This window comes from Oreochromis aureus, linkage group 3, assembly GCF_013358895.1.
Source record: "Oreochromis aureus strain Israel breed Guangdong linkage group 3, ZZ_aureus, whole genome shotgun sequence".
NCBI lineage: Eukaryota > Metazoa > Chordata > Actinopteri > Cichliformes > Cichlidae > Oreochromis > Oreochromis aureus.
This window is the reverse complement of record NC_052944.1, coordinates 29,274,010-29,295,864: the sequence shown is the minus strand read 5'-3', so window position 1 is coordinate 29,295,864 and position 21,855 is coordinate 29,274,010. Positions and strand designations below refer to the sequence as shown.

Sequence of the window (21,855 nt, the reverse complement as noted above, 5' to 3'; positions counted from 1 at the left end):
GCACTGAGAGTGGACTCAATGATAAAATAGTCAACGGGAATAAAAATGTTTAATTTACCGCTCTGTGTGCTACATCATCAGATTAATGAGTCTCTACAGCATTCATATCTTGTCCTTTTTTACAACAGTGTTACATTTGAATGTTTTAAGTTTGATATTATTTAAAGATTTTTAATCACTATTTAATAATATCTCTGCAGCAGGTGGCACACTGCAGGCGAAAGCGCATCAAATCCGATTTTTTTGACCCTATACGACCCATATCCGATCATGGTGTGACAGTGTGAACAGCACAAATCCGATATTTTCAAATCCGATCTGGGTCACTTTCGTATGTGGTACTGAATCCGATACATATCCGATGTTTTAGAAAGCGACTGCTGTGTGAACGGTCAGGTCGCATTAAATCCATCTTTTACGTCACTGACACAAGACAGACGCCAATTATCAGCGCCGGAGAAGACATCGCGAACGCTTCCTGGCCATCCAGTGTAGATGTCAGTGAAACTGCTGGGAAGACAACGTTGGAGAAACGTGAACATTTTATTTGTACTGTATAATCTGCAGATTCTGACAGAAATCTGCAACTGTCCTTTGAAGCACCGCTCCTCTAAAACAGCAAGAAGGATAATTATTAGATTATATACATAATTATGTAAATAACAAAATAACTTAAAGCAAAAATTGTGAAACGTAAAGTCCAAAGTCTTTATATTAAGGGCCATCAGTCAAGGAATATTGTTTGCTCTGGGTCTAAACAGCGCGTTGTGTGTGACATCTCCTTTTGCGCATGCGGGCCGCTTTGAGCTTTCACACTGGCGAGCGTTTGTAGTCGCATTTTATTTGTAGTGTGAACAAGCAGACAAAAAAATCGGATTTGATCAAAAAATCGGAATTGAGCATTAAGACCTGCAGTGTGAACGTAGGCTATGTGTCCCTCCAAACTATCAAAGCTCAGCTGATTCACAGAAGCAGGATTCAGCTTCGAGAGCAGAGTCCTGCAAATGTGTCTGTGTAAACTTTTCATTGGGACAGAGAGGGGGAGGGACTTTCACCCACCCAACACATGCTTTTGTGCATCCTCTAAGGTCCTGACTGCACGTTGTTTGAAGTTGATGATGTCAGCGTCTGCTGAATGTTCATTGGTTGGCAGGTGTAGCGAAATACAGCAGGGAGGGAGAAGCACAAAAAACACTTCAAAGGTCAAAAATGCACACATGCGAGAGCGTAAATCTGGCGTGCGATGGCTTCTTTATGCATCAAATTATGCCTCAGCTGGAGGAAGCCAAGACAACACTATGGATATCAACATTGATGCAAATGAGTATCTTTATTCTGTTTTAGTATTGATTAACAACAAAGTGTAGATATCTAACCCTACTCTAGACTCTAGTCTCTATGATAATAAAACTACTCTGATATTTTCTGTCTCTGACATTTCACTGCAGATGTTTGAATTTCTAAAATCTGATTGTCTTTTGTTAACATTAAAAAGTAAAAATAAGAGTCTAATTATTTATTGAGCATCAAAAAGGAGAGAAAAATAACCATGTCTCACCATCAGCATTAACGTAGAAGAGAGTAATGAAGTAAAGATAAAACATCATCAGGATCAAACTGACAGAAAATCAAACAAAACAAACTAAATTAGGACATTAGTTTTAAGAGTTTAAGAGTATTTTTCTGTCTCTGTGCATAAAAATTACGTTTGACACATGAGAAAACATTTTTAAAATTATAGTTATAAAAAATGTTATAAAAGTTTAATTTAAAATGTATTAATATATGACCTTAAAGACAATAACAATGAGTCAAGTGCAACAAGCAGCGATGTATCCAACACGATACTCCAGACTAAACTGAACCAAGGAACCAGCCAACATTTGTCTGTAACTATCATAAACATCACAAATATGCTTTGTTCAAACTCTCAGATAAACACTTCAAACCAGTGATACACTCTAATTCTCACACATGAGAAACACTTTCATTAATCAGTGCCATTCAAACAATGTCACAAATGTACTTACACAATAAGCCCGTCATGCAGAGCAAAGAGTGCCCCATCCTCACATCCAGCCCTGCTGCACTCTGATCCTCAGCTGATCTCAAACACTTTGACTTTACATCAATAATAAAAAGAGAATCTGCATTTAATACAGATAAGACCAGAGTGTTTCTTCTGACTGTGGCCTCTCTGTGCTTCCTTTCCTTTTATAGAAACCTCAAACAGCTCCTGTAGCTTTGACCACAGCAGTTGTGTGACGTGTTCACATTTCCTGTCCACTGCAAACATGCAGGCTTGCTTCTTGTGTTTTCTTCTTACCTTCTGTTGTTTCAGGTCAGGTGACATATTTTACCAGCTCATAATTATGTTTTATTCTCAGAGACTTTTATGTGATTTGTGCAGTGTCCTGTCATGACATATGCAGTGAGGAGTTGGACCTCAACACTGAAGAAACCAAACAGCCACTCGATAAACACACTAAATAACACAGAAGATCTCTGTGTCCCTCGCTCTGCATCCAGTTATGTCATTTTTTTTCCATCTCCCATTTCTGCTTCCATGTCTGTTTCTTCCCTGGTCTGAGTCTTTGGTCTGTGTTTCTTTGTCTGCATGTTTCCTGTTTTATTTTGACAATATCACGTTCTGTGTTTAGTTTTGCTTCCAGCTGTGTTTCCACTTCCCTCGTCACCCTCGTGTGGTGTGGGTTTTCATTCATTCATTGGCAGGTCGTCTTTTCACCATGTGCCATGTTTCTGTTCATCACGAGTCACGTCTCAGGTGTTCATGTCATTCATGTTGGTGACGTTTAAGTTTCATGTTCACTGTGTCTAGTGTTAGTTTTCCCCGGTTTAGTTTACTGTTAACATCGTCATAGTTTCCTTTCGATCTTCATTTATATTGTTGGTCCAACCTAAAGTAAACGTCTCAGTTTTTGTTGAGTTCATTCCTGTCTCGAACGTCTGCTTTTAGGCTTGCACCACGCACCAGCCACCCGGCCATGACAAAGAACTTTAACCTGTTGTGTATTTTTAACTCCTTGAATAAACCATGATTATGTTTGAGCACTGATTAGTCAAAACAACAAGCATCATACTGTACTACTATCATACCTGCATTGCTCTAACTTGCCAAGAACCAACACAAATCCTGTGTTTCCTGTCTTTTTCTGCAACGTACTAACTCGGGAGTGATGCCACGCCCGATTTCCAACATCCAAGTTCGAAGGTATCTGGAATGCAGCACAATGACCCACTTTTCACACCTTGTCTCATGTCATGACACACATAATTAATAGTGGATTCATGACCCTCTTAAGGGACAACTCCCACTATGGTTGTCTGTCTGGGTTCTCTCTGGGTACTCTGGCTTCCACAGTCCAAAGTCATATATTAATATGTTAACTGGTGATTCAGGTTGTTGCCTGCAGGTGTAAATTTGAACATGAATGGTTGTCTGTCTCTCTATAACCTGTCTAGGATATCTTTCATACTATGACAGCTACTATAGGCTCCACCCACATTGAATCCAAAAGGACAACAGAACAGTGAATACTTTAAAGTGCGGTTACGTTGTGATTGGCTAGTCCCTCCACATGAGCATGTAGTGTGCCTCAGTTTGTCACTCAGGCTATAGTATTAATCGTAGTAAAAGCATGAAAACACAGCCGCCATCCTTCATTCTGTCAAACACTTTCTTACAAAGGTTATGATTAAGGTTTGTTGCAGTATCATCTACACACACTCACCAACATGTTCATATCCAAGTGTTTTAGATTGTTTACCAGCAGGTGTGTTTTTTCATCCCTCCCCTTTCTGTGGCAAAGGTAAAACACATTAAGATGTAACTTCCTGTTTTTACCTTATTTGCAGCTTTTGTGTTACATAAGTGCAAAAGTTTCAGTACATATCAATATTTCAAGAGTTTATAATGCTTCAAGATATAAAGTCTAAAAAGGCCTAAGAACTTGGGGACTCTGTGATACTGCAGAGTCCAGCAGAGAGTTTGGAGTCAAACACTGACGTCATCATCACAGGTGTAGGAACCATTTCTGTAACACCAGCCAAACAGACACATTAGTATCAGTAGGTATAGATGATTTACTGGCTCCTCTGTTGGTTACAAAGCAGTGATTATACTTTGGAGTTTTGTGTTATACTGTGAGGAACTGGCCTGTTTGCAAGTTGCAGTAAGAAGAAAAACATGTCTGTATATGATTTTGTGGACAGAGAGAGTGATGGATGATTTTATTTATTTCAGAGATAAATGAACATTTACAGCACGTGCATGCAGAGACTCTTAAAGACATGAGCGTGAGAAACAAGCTTTTCACCGTTTCTCTTGATGCCCACATGCTTTATTTATTCTTTAGTCCAGCATGTGTCATCACCACAATAAAGCTACTTTTAACCTGTTTTCACACATTGTCATACCTGCACATTTCCACTGTGCTGTGTTGACTTTAAATAAAATAAACCACAGGCTTCATTTCCTCTTATAAGGGTATCTGACTTTCAGCGGATAAAAATAAACCTGTTAGAGAAAAGACTTAACCAACAACAGTCTTTACACACATGTAGGCATTCAAAGGAACAAAGATGTTATTCTGTGTTGTCTTATTAATTATTAATCTTGTATTTTTACTGCTCATTGCTTCTTAAATAAAACAGATCACTGTGTATATTTCCAGATTTGGTAAAAAGTTTTGCATTTATCAAAATAATCTATAGTTTTCTCCACCTGGAGGCAAAAACAAAGACAATGTATGGTGTCCAACCACCAAGCTAACCAGCAGATTAGGAGCAGGAAGCAGAGGGGCGGGGATCAGGAAGGTCAGGTGGTTATCAGCAGAATATGAAAGAGCAAAAGAATTAAGTGTAGTTTGTATTTTTCCATTTAAAAAAAAAAAGATTTGTCCACAAGAAAAAGTCTCAGCACAATATAAGATAATATCACACACATGTTGTGTCACAACATCAGAAATTATGAATCACTTTCAGCCAATAATCAGTAAGAAACATTTCACCCTTTAGTCCCACAACAACAGAACGAGGATAATTAATTTAAATCCACAAACAACAAATCTCTGAGTTCATGTTGTTTCTGACTCAGTCGATGTCACAGCTGCTCATTGATCCTGTTCTGTTGCTGCAGGTCTTCCATGTTTGCATGTTGTCAGCTGATCTCAGAACAGCAACATGACACTGAATATTAATGTTGTGTGAGTGTGTGGTTTAGGGCCTCCATCCTGTGATAATAACCAGGTGTTGAGATGAGGACTCACTAAAATCAATTTATTTCATATACAGTTAGCAAAATGCTAAATTTATGCACATAGTGTTATATATAGCCACACAACACATGACAGGCACTGTGGACTCCAGAGCACTGAGCATAATCAGCAAATAACCACAGATGCATGATGGGATATGATTTAATTTTGTGTAAACGTCTGAACAAGAAACGAGCTGATATGTTTGCAGCTACAGCTGACTGTAGTTTGTAGCTGCTGAGCTTAGTTCAAAAGAGTTCACGGGAAGGAAACACAGAGGCTCCAGTAATGATCACTCCACTGCCTCCTACTGACCATTCTTGTTATTACACCATTTTAAGAAAAAGTTGCCATGTTAACGTTCATTTGTGAGCCCTCAGTTTGTCACAGACATCAAAAACATGTTTTACCTCCTCTAATACACACGCCTTCTTTTTATACTCATGGCCACCTTTTAATGTCACAGAGGGGTCGATACTTTCTCTTGATGAATCAAACTGCACAGTGATGTTGGTGCTCACACAGTACAATCATAACCAATCTGTAAGGATTCAGTGATACTCTGTCAAAATGTGACACTTCCTTCACTTAATAGACTCATCACACTCTGATGTGGAGAATAGATGACTTCAAATGTTCTGTTAGCAAGATGTCAGAGAGCAATGAAGCGAAAACAGAATAACTAAATGAACATATAAATAATGATAAAAACAGCTGGTTATCAGTGTGAGAAACACACTCTTCACAGCTTCTCTTGACAACTATATGCTGAATAGTTTTATACACATATAAGCATCACAGGTTACTCAGAGAAACAAAGAAAATGTTGCATTTTTAAAAGCACCACGATTATTTTACACATATTAATCTGTAACCATAAAAGACACAAACATCACCTACAGAAAACTCTCTGGTGTGCAACTGCTCTGATAAAACACTCTTCAGCTGAGTTTGTTGCTGCTGATGTGACCAAACAGTGTGAACAGTGACACATGATGGCAGCGCTGCCATGAAATGTAAGAGGACCACATGAAGACTGCAAAAGCTGCACTGAAGCAGCACAAGTCACAGAAAAACATGAAACACATTCATCCATTTCTGTAACAACATCTCCAGTTTAGGGTCACAGAGGGACAGTGGACACTGGGAGGAAGCTGGAGTTCATGGAGGAAACACACACACATGCAACCTCCACACAGAATCACCTCCACCTGTGATTAAATTAAGTTATTAAAAAGGCTGATGAGAATAATGTCAGAGCAGTTGTTACTTCTCATTATGTTGATAGATCATTTTGGAGGGTTTGAAGCTGTTTGAAATTACAATGAATGTCTTTAAATGAATGCTGTCTTTCAGTGGATTCACAACACTGAACAGCTGTAACATGTACTCTCAGTCTGACACACAACAACAACACACTTTATTTATATCACTTTTATTAACAACGTTACAAAGTGCTTCACAGAAAGACTTTTTAATACAGTATATATTACAAATAAAAGAAACAGTTAAAAAAGTAAAAAAAAAAACAGATCTACAGAACATTAAAGTCTATTAAAATGATTTTCTAATGGGAGAGAAACAAGCAAAACACACTGAGCGATTCTTTCTGAAGCAAATATAAACTCAGGCTATCAGGATCATTGCTTTGAATTCAAAATCTTCTCTTTTTCACTCAAAGTGGTTTCAAGTATTTAAGAAACTTTAAAGAGAAGCAAAGAAGAACAGCTAAAGAGCTGCTGTTAAGATTTTAGAGCTGTGGCTGAATTTGGATTGACATCATTGTAGTCAGAGCTCTCCTCTGGGTCACCACGCTGCCCTGTTGAGGTGATCAAATGAAAGCATTTCAAAACAAACTCCCTCTGTTTTGTCCACAAATGCATTTATTATCAGTGAGAATAATTACCAATGTATATTTTGCATTTCAAATCTCACATTTTGTGCACTCACTTGTCTTGTTAATGACTTTGAGCTGAATCACAGATGTGACATTGGTGTAATCACCTTCTGCTGGACCTGAAATAATAATCTGATTGACTTTCATGTTAAACACAGTTATTGTATAATCATCCAGCTTCCACAAGCTCTATATTAATGAAAGTGTAAACTTTACCATTTTCAGTGTTTTCACATCTTCTGACTGTCTCATAGACACAACGATCACCTGCAGGTCAGAGAAAATCAGTCACCTCATGTCTGTGATACTAATTTGTTCCCATTTTATTAGCGAACTTTGTGTTTAAAATGTATAAAAAGAAAAAAGTTCTCACCTTTGTAACATCTGAAGCCAAACAAAAAGAATGGAAGGAAAATAAACATTAATCCGAGAATTAATCTAAAAATCATCAGAAGAGAAAATGAAGAGCTCTCAGGTGTGGTCACAGTCACTGTGAATAAGAACATTTCATTTTTAATAGATGATTTAGCTTAAAAAAATAAGCTGAACTAAATTCACAAAGTACTTAATTAAAAAAATAATAAAACAGCATTGTTGAACATTATTGATGAAAAAACTAAATCCTTAAACAAAAGTACACATTTGCAGCACACGGGGGAATAACTCATCTACAATAAATCACATCAGATGTTTTGATCCTGCTCACCTTTAACTGACATCCAGCTCTGTGCTGACTCTCTTCCTGAGTACTGACACTTGTAGAAACCTTCATCAGACTTTGACACTGCAGAGATCTTCAGCTCCCCTCGGGTATCATTTTGAAGAAGTTTGTCATTGTGATAGAAAAACACATTGGAAAGTATTTTTTGTGTTCTCAAACTGCAGCTCAGACTAACAGAAGCTCCCTCAGTCACAGGATGAACAGGACTCACCAGGATAGGACCATTACCATCATCTGTGACACAATCACACACAATTGTTTCAGTCACATCAGCTGGTGCACACTTTTAGAAAAAGCTGACAAACAATAATAAGAACAGATTGTACAAATGCTTTTTATCATGAAGATCTGATCTTGTGTAGTTAAAAATTGTGTGTTTTATTTTTTCCACATAAAATTACTCCACATACAGCAAAGCTGGGACAAATGTTCATGTGATGTCTAACTCATTCAAATCCAAGAAGTAAATGTATAATAACATACTCTGTACAGTGATGTTGACTGCACTGCTGAACTCTCCTGATCCAGACTCACACCAGTACACTGCAGTATCTGACTTTGATGTGTTGATGTTACATGTGGATCCAGTCATTCTCCTACAGTCAGAGTACAGTCGGCCGTCCTCAGAGAACTTCCTCACTCTCCACTCAGTGAAGTTTCCCTCACAGGTCAGTGAGACAGAGTCAGAGGTGAAGTGTTGCACTCTGTCAGGACTCACTGTGAGAGACGCTGCTGAATGAACATCTGGAAACAACATGCAGTGAAGAGACAAAGCTCACAGATGTTAGGATTCAAAATATCACAGTGAAAATATACGTCTGACTTTTGTGTGGTTCACAGGAGTCCTGCTAGTTATGCAGCCAGATTTACAGACTTTCAAATCATCAACATGAAGATTAAAATTCCTCAAACTGACCTGCAGACCAGACAAACTTTGGTTGACTGTGATCAGTGTGATACTCTGGGTCTCCTCTTCCAGCTCTGCACACATATCCTGCTGTGTGTGTCTGTCCATGAATGATGTAGGAGTCCTGTGCAGTCCCACTGCCATCAGGTAGCAGCTCATAACTGGAGGATTTCTCTGATAGATCAGGAACAGCTTTATACCAGTAGAAGCTCCATCCTGCAGACGGATGTTCAACCTCACAGTTCAGAGTTACTGAGGCTCCAGGACTCAGCCATGATGGAGACACAGTGAGGACAGGACGGGGTTTATCTGTTCAACAAAGATTTTCTCTCAATGTTTCGTCTCTTAACTCTGAATTCAATGTCACTAAAATGTTGACCCACAAATATTTATGATGAACTTTAAGAGTGAGACTATCTAAACATGTCAAATATCTCAACATGTACTAATAAAAACACATTTTTACAAACTGTTTCTATTTCCAGGTGTTCTGATATCAAATGTTGTTTTAAGGTAGACTGTCTTCTTGGATTCGGTAAATGTTTAAATATGCAATTGTAACTCTCTGGTGCCACCTTAAAAACTGTAGTCGGTAATAGGACATGATGTCGTCAGTAAACAGGATGTAAGTCTGTGAATTAAGGAGAAGGCATGTGCAGCATGGTGGCCTTAGCCAGATAAATCCAGTGGCATCCACATACATCCTATGCCTTTGGTAGCATTGTGGGTATGTATAGACTTGTTTTATGTGCATGTATAGACCATTTTCTTTCAAGTAAGTTCATTTTTCTGTAAGTTTAATGATGAAACCAATCTTATGCAGTTTACGCTAGCAATCGCTATGGAGCTAGTTAAAGGGGAACGACAAACAAATTGGAGGCATTCATTACAGCAAGAGTTGTTAAAATCATGATTTGATGTTTGTATTTGAGTTAAAAGGAAGTACTTCATATGAACATTGCATGTTGACTTATATTAAAAACTGGGTTAATATATTTTCATCGTTATATATATGTACATGGTGAATAAGTACAGTGATTATGCCTTGTACTGTTTGTTACATTTTCATCTTTCCCTGTGTCATTAAACCTGTGAACCGGGAATCGTGTCGTCAGAGTCTTGATGTGGGGAAGGAGTTTAGCTGACTGTCCAACCATAGCAGAGGCAGTACACCAGCTTAAATGAACTATGACTCTACTTACTGTCAGAAACTGTCAGTGTGACTGAATCACTCCACTCTGTTGTTTTATGCTGTGAACTTTTCATTCTGCCCTTACAGCGATAGTTTCCACTGTTGGATGATGAAGCAGATCTAATCCTGTATTCATTTTGATTTGGAGCTTTTATCATGCTGTTTGTTTCCCACTCATAATCCCACTCAGTGTCTCCTTTCAGTCTTATTTGACACAGTCCAGTTCAAGAATTGCTCAACATCATAATCCCAAACAGTTGAAACAAATATGATGCTGTTGTGTCTTCATCTAAATGCTGAATTGTGAATTTATTCTACATTGTTCTTTAAACCCAAAATCAAAACTTCACTTATTCCCTGTTGTACTCTGTGTAGTAAACTGGGTTTCCTCTTCTTCCTCTGCACGAAGGAAGAGACCTTCCTGTGAGACACTGATTTGTCCACTCGAGTTGAAAATTGCAAGGCAGTAATTCTATCATGACTCACAAAGATCACTCAGTGTGAGCTCCAATGTGAATTTTTAATATTTAATTCACTGTTTCAGGGATATATTTGTTATAATGATAGTAAATGTTATACTTGAAGTGTGACATAATTTACTGATCAGACTCTGGAAGAATCAGATGTTCTACTGCAGAGAAATGAACACTTTCTAATCCTAAATACATTTAGTGGATATATTTTATGTACTTGATTTTGTCTAAGAGTTAATGTCAATAATAATAATAATGTAAATGGAGAAAAATGATAAATCATATCAGCACCAGCCAAATCTTTAAATAAAATTAGGCCATTTTACAGTTTTAAGTCTCAGCTAGACTTTTTCCAAATTTTCTATTTAAAAAAAAAAAAGTGTGTCTAGCAATCCATTTAAAAATAAATTTAGGCTAAAAACAACTGAACTAACTACACCATAATACAGTAAGTTGCTGGAATAGGTAAAACTCCACATGTGGAGCCACAGGAAAAAAAATGCTCAGAGACTCAGAAGAGAAACCAGTGAATATAGAGATAGAGGAGACGAAGAATAAAGGGATAAGAAATAAATAATAAATTAGACAAATACATAATTTTTTCTTAGTGGATGTGCTAAGACAGGTTCACCATCTGTACAGTAGATGTTGATAGGGCAGATAAGAAAGATGATGCTGTGATACACATTGTTCTGTACTGGATCTTTCACTGTGAATACTTTTATTCAACAAAGAAAAAAACAGTACTTTTATTGCCATCTGAAAGTTGAGCAACACTAAGATAGCTAGAAAGCTGTATCATAGAATAAGCCTTTTTATTTTTATTTTTTACCTATTATAGATGAAACATCTCGAACTTACATGATACAGTCAGTGTGATGATATCACTCCACTCTGAGAAGAAATTGTCCCTTCTGCCCCGGCAGCTGTATCCTCCACTGTCAGACTCAGTAGCTCTGATGATTCTGTGTTCATTGGATGTTGGAGGTGTGTTTAACTTGGCTGCTCTCCATTCATACGTCCACTGAGCTCCTTCACCTCCCTGAATCTCACATCTGACAGTGACTGTCTCACCGCTGTATATCTGAGTCCAGGATGGCTGCAGGGTCACAGTGGGCTTATTGAGACCTGTCCACAGAAAAATATTCATAAAATAGAAACAAAATCAACAGAGAAATATTAAGATATGTATTTCATAATAATGGTAAATTTGTTGTTTTATAGTTAGGAATGGACCTGCACAGAAATAAAAAGATCATTTTGTGTTCATTTAACAGATGGAGAAAAACAGTGAGACCGTGAGGAGACACTGTATGACTATATGACTGCCTTTTCTGGTGCCGCTGTGGGTTTATCTGCTCTTATGAAAAGCACATATACATACATGCACACACATATACTACCAGACAAAAAGTTGGACACATGTTCTTATTTAAAGGTTTTTCTTTATTTTCATGACTATTTACACTGTAGATTCTCACAAGACATAGCCACCCCTCACTTCAATTACTGCTTTACACACTCATTCTCTCAATGACCTTCATGATGTTGTCACCTGAAATGGTTTTCCAACAGTCTCGAAGGAGTTCACAGAGATGATGAGAAATATCAAACGATCAAACACAAGATACACAAGCCGGATGGGATGGCACATCGCTGCACGATGCTGTGATAACCACGCTGGTTCAGTGTGCCTTCAATTTTGAATAAATCCCAAACAGTGTCACCAACAAAGCAGCCCCACACCATCACACCTCCTCCTCTATGCTTCACTCTGGGAACCATGCATGTAGAGACCATCTTTTTACCTTCCCTGCGTCGCACAAAGACACAACAGGTCGAACCAAACATTCCAAATTTTGACTCATCAAACCAAAGCACAGATTCCCGCTGGTCTAATGTCCATTTCTTGAGTTTCATGATCCAAACAAATCTGTTCTGCTTGTTGCTTTTCCCTAGCCGCGGTTTCTTAGCAGCTATTTGACCATAAAAGCCCGATTTGCACGGTCTCCTCTGAACAGTTGATGTAGAGACGTGTCTGCTACTGGAACTGATAGGTTTGTAGCTTGAACCTATTCGCTGGAACGTTGAAGGCAATGTAATTACACAGCAAGCAAGACACGAGTAGGCAACATTCTTTATGTTTCACGTGGACGGGAGAGAACTGGACAGGCGCCGTTCCTTCGCTTGACCCCAGTTGCTCTCATCCGCTCCCCCGTAACACTGCTCTTTTATTGTGGTTACATGAATATGCATAGGTTCATTAACATATGACCTCTTACATGGGTGTACATGTGGACAAAGAATACCTTGTGTGTGTGTGTGTGTGTGTGTGTGTGTGTGTGTATCTGTGTGTGGGGTCAAACCAGACCCCAGGAAGACTCCCAGAGCCGTCCATCTAAACAAAAGGCACTTAGCCTAAAACAGATATAGATACGTTTATCCTACCATAAAACAATAAGACAAGGTACGACCTCTCCCATGCTCCTAAAATGTGGGTGTGAAAGTCAGAGAGCTCTGGAATACACACAAAGCTTGCAGACTATTAAGGATCAAACCTCTACCAATCTACACCTAATTATAAAACTCTAAGAATATATAAGTAGATATTTCTAAGCATAAATGACAATCACAATACAAATCTAACAGGAACTCTGTGTGACATTTATCTGGGCTCTAATCTAAGTTGCTGTTAACTTGTGATTTCTGAGGCTGGTGACTGGGATGAATTTATCCGCAGCAGCAGAGGTGACTCTTGGTCTTCCTTTCCTGGGGCGGTCCTCATGTGAGCCAACTTCATCGTAGCGCTTGATGGTTTCTGTGACTGCACTTGTGACACATTCAAAGTTTTAGCAGTTTCCAGACTGAAGTTCTTAAAGTAATGATGGACTGTCGCTTCTCTTTATTTAGGTGATTGGTTCTTACTATAGTATAAATTCCAACAGCTGTCAAATAGGGCTGTCAGCTGTGTACCAACCTGACTTCTGCACAACTGATGGTCCCAACCCCATTAAGAAGGCAAGAAATTCCACAAATAAACTCAGACAAGGCACAGCTGTGAAGGGAAAACCATTTCAGGTGACAACATCATGAAGCTCATTGAGAGAAGGCCAAGGGTTTGGAGCGTTATAAACAAAGCAAGGGGGGCTACTTTGAGGAATCTAAAATATAAAACATATATTTTTTATGATTTTTTTTCTTTGATACATATTTCTATATACCTTCCTTCATATCTTTGATATCTTCAATTGTATGAATCTACAATTTTGTCTGACTAACAATGGAACATGCTTTGTAGACCATTGAATTCATCCTGTGCTGACCATTATGACATTTGTCAAATGGAGATCACACAACAAACATGACTTACTTGATGCTGACAATGTGAAGGCTTCACTCCACTCTGTTGAAGAATATGAGTCATCTCTGCGTCGACTCTTACACATGTAGTCTCCACTGCTGGACTCAGAAACTCTGAATGTCACATCATTATTGTGTGTCCACTGTGTGGGTGTCCTGGGTCCTCTCCATTCATACTCCCACTCAGTGGTTTCACCTCCTTCCTGCACCTCACATGTCAGAGTGATCGTCTCACCTCTGAATATCTGAGGCCAGTTGGGTTGTTGTTTTACAACAACTTTATTGGAAACTGTTTACACATATTAACAGTTGAGATACAAATAGAAACATGAAATCAACACAGAAAACTTAACATTGTATGTTTGATAATCATGAGTGAATGTATATTTCAAACTAAATTACTGAACTCACAGGTTATCTCAATGGTGACATCATCACTTATATCAGTGTAGTAAACTGGGTTTCCTCTTGTTCCTCTGCAGCGGTAGATTCCTCCTTGAGATACTCTGATATCTCTGTTTTGTTGATCTCTGATTGGAACTTCAGAGGTTCTTTGGGTTCGTCTGAACCACTCATATTTCCATCCATCAGAGCTCTGCACAGAGCAGGTCAGTGTCACACTGCCCCCTACTGGTATGATTGTTGTTCCTGCTGTCAGTGTGGCCCTGGGTTTATCTGCTGTTATGAAAAAGAAGAGAAGAAAATGTACACCTGATACAATATAAATGTTAAAAAAATCGTAAATTTTAAAAGATTTCTTCATGTATTTCAAATTCCCACAAAATAAAATCTACAAATGTCTTCATTATATATTTTTTGTCTTTTTCTACAGTTTAAGACATTTCAAATTTTGCTGATTTCTGTCTCAACATGGTGACAGAGCTGCAGTAATTCAGGTTGTAGATCTCAAAATAATCACAGTATAAATGTTTGTCCAATCTCTGGCCTGAAGAAGTCACACTGAATGTAAACTAATGCAGTTCACTGTTGAAGGAAACACAATGATGGGTTCAGAGGGATCTGCCTAGTTTCAGGTTTAGATAACAGAAACATCATCACCTTAAATTTTATGGAGTTTTCGATGTTGCTTTTTTCCTTATTTAAAATGATTTAATCCACAGCTATTCTTGTTATACATTAAAATACACACATTTAGTAATAATAAATTACAGTTTGTGTGTATTGTGACCAAAGTAACCAGTAAAATACAGTAGTCTTTGTTAAAGTTTCAAGTTTCAAAGCATCAGAAAAAAAACAAGTTTCAAGGACAACAATAATTAAATGTATTCAGAATTTTACGATTCAGATGATTTTCAACATGAATCATCACATTATTGTTCACTGAGGACTTACCTGATACAGTTACAGAGACAGTATTACTGATCTTTGTATCATGTGAGCTCTTCCTGAGACCAGAGCACTGATATTCACCACTGTGACGTGTAGACATAAGTAATAACTTGTACTTTTTATATATGTTGTAGGGGGGAAATGCTCCACCATCCTTATTGAAAGTGTAATACCAGTCAGTGTCTTTTCCTTCATTCATGTCACATTTGAAGGTAACAAACTCTCCAATGAAAAAACTGGACCAGTTGGGTTAGCACAGCATCTAGAATCCAACACAACCACAAAGTTGTCTGAAACACTTTTATGCACAAACACAATCTGTGACAGTATGTTCATACACTGTTCATAGATTGAATAATAAATAAATACAAAACACAAGTTAACTGTAATTAAGATTTTTGCAGTATTTTGAGATGACGCTTTACCAAATAAATTAACAGACAGAAAAAAGTAAAAACTGTTCAGTCACCTTGAGCGTGTCCAGTGCAGAGGAGTGTACAGAGGACTACAATAAAGACACAAACTTCAAACTTTATCAATCTAAAGACACTCAAATATAAAATAAATCAAACACTTGTGGTTGTACCAGTGGCTGCTATGATTTGTATGCATCAAATTATCACTGATGGAGAAACAAACCTTTCTTAGATAAACTAAACCAGCTCCACTCTGATCTGAGTCAGTGCACTAAAATCTAATCCAGTCTACAAACAACCATGTTGGTAACAAACATGAGAGTCCTCTGATCACATGACCTGAAATGGTACAAATGACTGATGCTCTGTTCTTCTTACTAAAACATGTTTATGGATCAGTATGAATCAAACAATAGAAGTCAGTGATGTACTCACAGAATAGGCCCAGCTCACAGAGCAAAGTGGCTCCCATCCTCACATCCAGCAGTGACACGCCTGAAAACTTCGACAACTTTCTGTAAAGAGAGAGTGAAGCAGCAGCACAGCAGATACCAAAGAGCTGTGAAGGAAACAAAGAGTTTTTAAAACTTCTCTCTGCTTCCTTCCTTTTACACAGAAATAACAACTTAACAAGGTCTGACCATGTTTGTCAGATTTTTATGAAAAGGCCTGTAACACACAGACTAAACTGACCAATAACAGACAGACAACAAGTTTCATTACACATATGTGAGCTGACTGATTTGGCTAAAGAGGAAATGAGGAGAACACAAGTCCAAGACTTGTTTAAAGTGTGAAAAACTTTTATTTTATTTAAATATCGTTAAAATAATTATATAATAATAATAACAATAATAATAATAATCATCATCATAATAAAATGTTTTCAGTGAGAACAGCTGCAGTAAAATCAGATGACAATAACTCATTTGGAAGGTTAAACATTTGGATACAGCACAGCCACAAACACAGCAGTTATATGAATGTTGTAAGTGGTGAAACAGGAAGAATATAGTTTTAACATTTGTGCTTAAAACCGTGTTTAGTTTAGTTTAGTTTAGTTTCCTGATCCATGTCTTTTTTTAGATTTAACACTGCAGCTTAACAAAGTGACAGATGTGACTGACGCTGGACGTCATTTATGATCATTTACAGTTTTACAGAGAATAGTCACAATAGAAAAAAACCAGTGAGTGGAAGTTCACTGGGTGAAAATAACTCGATGTCAATGGTCAGACCACTCATCACAACCGAGATATGCAGAAGAGCGTCTCTGAATGCACAACATGTCTAACCTTGAAGTAAATGTCATATAGCAGCCAAAGACCACAGCAGGTGCCACACTGTCAGCTAAGAACAGGAAACTGAGGCTATAATTCACACAGGTTCACCAAAACTGGACAACAGAAGCTTAAAAACGCAAGCGTAAAAACATTGTCTGGTCTGATGAGTGTCAGTTTCTGCTCCAACATTCAGATGGTAGGGTCAGAATTTGGCAAAACCAAATCAATCAAATCAAATTAATTTCACTTTGATCTCCAAACAAACTAAAGTGATTTCCATGTTTCCTTGTTTAGGCTGTGGGACTGTAACCTTTAAGGTTTAAATGGATCCAGTTTAAAGTTTCAGAGCCTCAGAAATCAACAGCAGCACTGAGAGTGGACTCAATGATAAAATAGTCAACGGGAATAAAAATGTTTAATTTACCGCTCTGTGTGCTACATCATCAGATTAATGAGTCTCTACAGCATTCATATCTTGTCCTTTTTTACAACAGTGTTACATTTGAATGTTTTAAGTTTGATATTATTTAAAGATTTTTAATCAATATTTAATAATATCTCTGCAGCAGGTGGCACTATGTGTCCCTCCAGACTATCAAACCTCAGCTGATTCACAGAAGCAGGATTCATCTTTGAGAGCAGAGTCCTGCAAATGTGTCTGTGTAGACTTTTCATTGGGACAGAGAGGGGGAGGGACTTTCACCCACCCAACACATGCTTTCGTGCATCCTCTAAGGCAGGGGTCCCCAATCCCAGTCCACGAGGGCCGGTGTACCTGCAGGTTTTAGATCTCACCCTGGGTCAACACACCTGAATCAAATGATTAGTTCATTACCAGGCCTCTGGAGAACTTCAGGACATGTTGAGGAGCTAATTTAGCCATTTAAATCAGCTGTGATGGATCAAGGACACATCTAAAACCTGCAGGGACACCGGCCCTCGTGGACTGGGATTGGGGACCCCTGCTCTAAGGTCCTGACTGCACGTTGTTTGAAGTTGATGATGTCAGCATCTGCTGAATGTTCATTGGTTGTAAAGGGTAGCGAAATACAGCAGGGAGTGAGAGTGGAGTTCAGCGGGAAAGGGAGAAGCACAAGAAACACTTCAGAGGTCAAAAATGCATACATGTGAGAGCGTAAATCTGGCGTGCGATGGCTTCTTTATGCGTGCTTGCATGAACTTGAGTTCTACGCACAAAGGTTGTTAAATTTGCATGCGAGGAATTTCTGATAATTGTTAAATAGTTCAATGTTGGTGAAACAGGAGCTTTGCTGACCTCTGACCTTTATTCGTAAAATGTTGAACATTATGAATATTCAGTTGTTAGTGAGGGGAGGAGCTGCGTGCCTGTCTGTCTGCAGCAGTGCTGTCAAATTATGCCTCAGCTGGAGGAAGCCAAGACAACACTATGGATATCAACATTGTTGCAAATGAGCATCTTCATTCTGTTTTAGTGTTGATTAATAACGAAGTGTCGATATTTAACCCTACTCTAGACATGTACAAATATTAAAACTACTCTGATATGTTCTGTTTCTGAAGTTTCACTGAAAATGTTTGCATTTCTAAAATCTGATTTTCTTTTGTTAACATTAAAAAGTAAAAATAAAAGTCTAATTACTTATTGAGCATCAAAAAGGACAAAAGGGGGAGAAAAATAACCATGTCTCTCCATCAGCATTAACGTAGAAGAGAGTACCGAGTAATGAAGTAAAGATAAATCATCATCAGGATCAAACTCATAGAAAATCAAACCAAACAAACTAAATTAGGACATTAGTTTTAAGAGTTTAAGAGTATTTTTCTGAGTCTGTGCATTAAAAAGTAACAAGTTTGAAACTATTTTAAAATTATAGTTATAAAAATGTTATAAAAGTTATTTAAAAATTATTTAATATATGAATTTGTACACAATGGCACTGAGTCAAGTGCAACAAGCAGCGGTGTATCCAACACGATACTCCAGACTAAACTGAACCAAGGAACCAGCCAACATTTGTCTGTAACTATCATAAACATCACAAATATGCTTTGTTCAAACTCTCAGATAAACACTTCAAACCAGTGATACACTCTAATTCTCACACATGAGAAACACTTTCATTAATTAGTGCCATTCAAACAATGTCACAAATGTACTTACACAATAAGTCCGTCATGCAGAGCAAAGAGTGCCCCATCCTCACATCCAGCCCTGCTGCACTCTGATCCTCAGCTGATCTCAAACACTTTGACTTTACATCAATAATAAAAAGAGAAGCTGCATTTAATACAGATAAAACCAGAGTGTTTCTTCTGACTGTGGCCTCTCTGTGCTTCCTTTCCTTTTATAGAAACCTCAAACAGCTCCTGTAGCTTTGACCACAGCAGTTGTGTGATGTGTTCACATTTCCTGTCCACTGCAAACATGCAGGCTTGCTTCTTGTGTTTTCTTCTTACCTTCTGTTGTTTCAGGTCAGGTGACATATTTTCATGTGATTTGTGCAGTGTCCTGTCATGACATATGCAGTGAGGAGTTGGACCTCTACACTGAAGAAACCAAACAGCCACTTCATAAATGCACTAAATAACACAGAGTATTTCTGTCCCTCTCTCTCTCTCTCTCTCTGTCTGTGTCCCTCGCTCTGCATCCAGTTATGTCATTTTTTCTTCATCTCCCGTTTCTGCTTCCATGTCTGTTTCTTCCCTGGTCTGAGTCTCAGGTCTGTGTTTCTTAGTCTGCATGTTTCCTGTTTTATTTTGACAATATCACGTTCTGTGTTTAGTTTTGCTTCCAGCTGTGTTTCCACTTCCCTCGCCACCCTCGTGTGATGTGAGTTTTCATTCATTCATTGGCAGGTCGTCTTTTCACCATGTGCCATGTTTCTGTTCGTCACGAGTCACGTCTCAGGTATTCATGTCATTCATGCTGGTCACGTTCAAGTTTAATGTTCTCTGTGTCTAGTGTTAATTTCCCCAGTCTAGTTTACTGTTAACATAGTCCTAATTTCCTTTCGATTTTCATTTATATTGTTGATCCAACCTAAAGTAAACACCTCAGTTTTTGTTAAGTTCATTCCTGTCTCGAACATCTGCTTTTAGGCTTGCACCACGCACCGGCCACCCGGCCGTGACAAAAAACTTTAACCTGTTGTGTATTTTTAACTCCTTGACCAGTATCATACTGCACTACTATCATACCTGCATCTCTCTTGCCAAGAACCAAAACAAATCCTGTGTTTCCTGTCTTTTTCTGCAACGTACTAACTCAGGAGTGACGCCACGCCAAATTTAAAAGATCCAAGTTCGGAGGTATCTGGAATGCAGCACAATGACCTGCCCCACTTTTCACACCTTGTCTCATGTCATGACACACATAATTAATAGTGGATTCATGACCCTCTTAAGGGACAACTCCCACTATGGTTGTCTGTCTGGGTTCTCTCCGGGTACTCTGGCTTCCTCCCACAGTCCAAAGTCATATATTATTATGTTAACTGGTGATTCAGGTTGTTGCCTGCAGGTGTGAATGTGAACATGAATGGTTGTCTGTCTCTCTATAACCTGTCTAGGTTATCTTTCACACTGTGGTGGCCCACCAGAGGGCTCCACTCTCACCCAGGTCGGGAGGAGGGGTTCTGCTGGTTTCTGGCGCAATGTGTCCAGTTGTAGTTTGGAGATGAATAAAGTTGGAATGGAAAGTTACAGCTCCTGTGTTGTCTGTACCATACCTCCACAACACTATGACAGCTACTATAGGCTCCACCCACATTGATTCCAAAAGGACATCAGAACAGTGAATACTTTAAAGAGCGGTTACGTTGTGATTGGCTAGTTCCCTCCACATGAGCATGTAGTGTGTCTCAGTTTGTCACTCAGGCTATAGTATTAATCATAATAAAAGCATGAAAACACAGCCGCCATCCTTCATTCTTTCAAACACTTTCTTACAAAGGTTATGATTAAGGTTTGTTGCAGTATCATCTACACACACTCACCAACATGTTCATATCCAAGTGTTTTAGATTGTTTAACAGCAGGTGTGTTTTTTCATCCCACCCCTTTTCTTTTAGAAAGGTAAAATACATTAAGATGTAACTTCCGGATTTTACCTTATTTTCAGGTTATATGTAAAAGTTAAGTGCAAAAGTTTCAGTACATATCAATATTTTAATATTGTAATGCTTCAAAATATGAAGTCTAAAAAGGCCTAAAAACTTGGGGACTCTGTGATACTGCAGAGTCCAGCAGACAGTTTGGAGTCAAACACTGACGTCATCATCACAGGTGTAGGAACCATTTCTGTAACACCAGCCAAACAGACACATTAGTATCAGTAGGTATAGATGATTTACTGGCTCCTCTGGTGGTTACAAAGCAGTGATTATACTTTGGAGTTTTGTGTTATACTGTGAGGAACTGGCCTGTTTGCAAGTTGCAGTAAGAAGAAAAACATGTCTGTATATGATTTTGTGGACAGAGAGAGTGATGGATGATTTTATTTATTTCAGAGATAAATGAACATTTACAGCACGTCCATGCAGAGACTCTTAAAGACATGAGCGTGAGACAAGGGCATAGATTTGGCATGGATGGAAGGGACATGTCCCCACCAATATCCAGCGATTATTGAATTGTCCCCACCAATAATTTGATCTCTTCGAGTAAAGAAAAACAAACCCGACAGAAAGAAAAAAAAAACGATCTGTCGACGTCTCATTCACCCAGCGGTGCGGAAAGAGTTAAATTACGTTCTCTACTGGAGTCCTACCTCATGTGACAAATATGGCCAATGTGATTGGCTGTGCCTTTCAGGGAGCTCTGTTTAGTTTTAGCAGCGGCAAACCTGCACTGCGCGGACCTGCAAGGAGGAGAGGAGGATGGCAGCAAAAAGGAAGAACCTGGATATATGAAAGTATTTTTCAAAGAAACCTGTCAGTCACTTAAAGCCAAGTTCACTCATAAAATGTGTCCGTCATAATAACGTTACAGGCTATGCTA

The 21,855-nt window shown here is 38.4% G+C and overlaps 1 protein-coding gene across 2 annotated transcripts in view; it reads right to left on the bottom strand.

Annotated features, from left to right (window-relative positions):
- LOC120439136 (basement membrane-specific heparan sulfate proteoglycan core protein-like) overlaps positions 1 to 13,979 on the bottom strand; it is an 88,779-nt gene extending 74,800 nt beyond the window's left edge. For both annotated transcript variants that reach the window (XM_039609861.1, XM_039609862.1), the window contains exons 1-2: positions 13,837 to 13,979; positions 11,328 to 11,594 (exon numbers count right to left, since the gene is read on the bottom strand). In XM_039609861.1, coding sequence (XP_039465795.1) covers positions 11,328 to 11,594; positions 13,837 to 13,912 — 343 coding nt within the window. In that variant the 5' untranslated portion in view covers positions 13,913 to 13,979. The remainder of the gene's footprint in view (positions 1 to 11,327; positions 11,595 to 13,836) is intronic.
- Between the last annotated feature and the right edge of the window lie 7,876 nt (positions 13,980 to 21,855).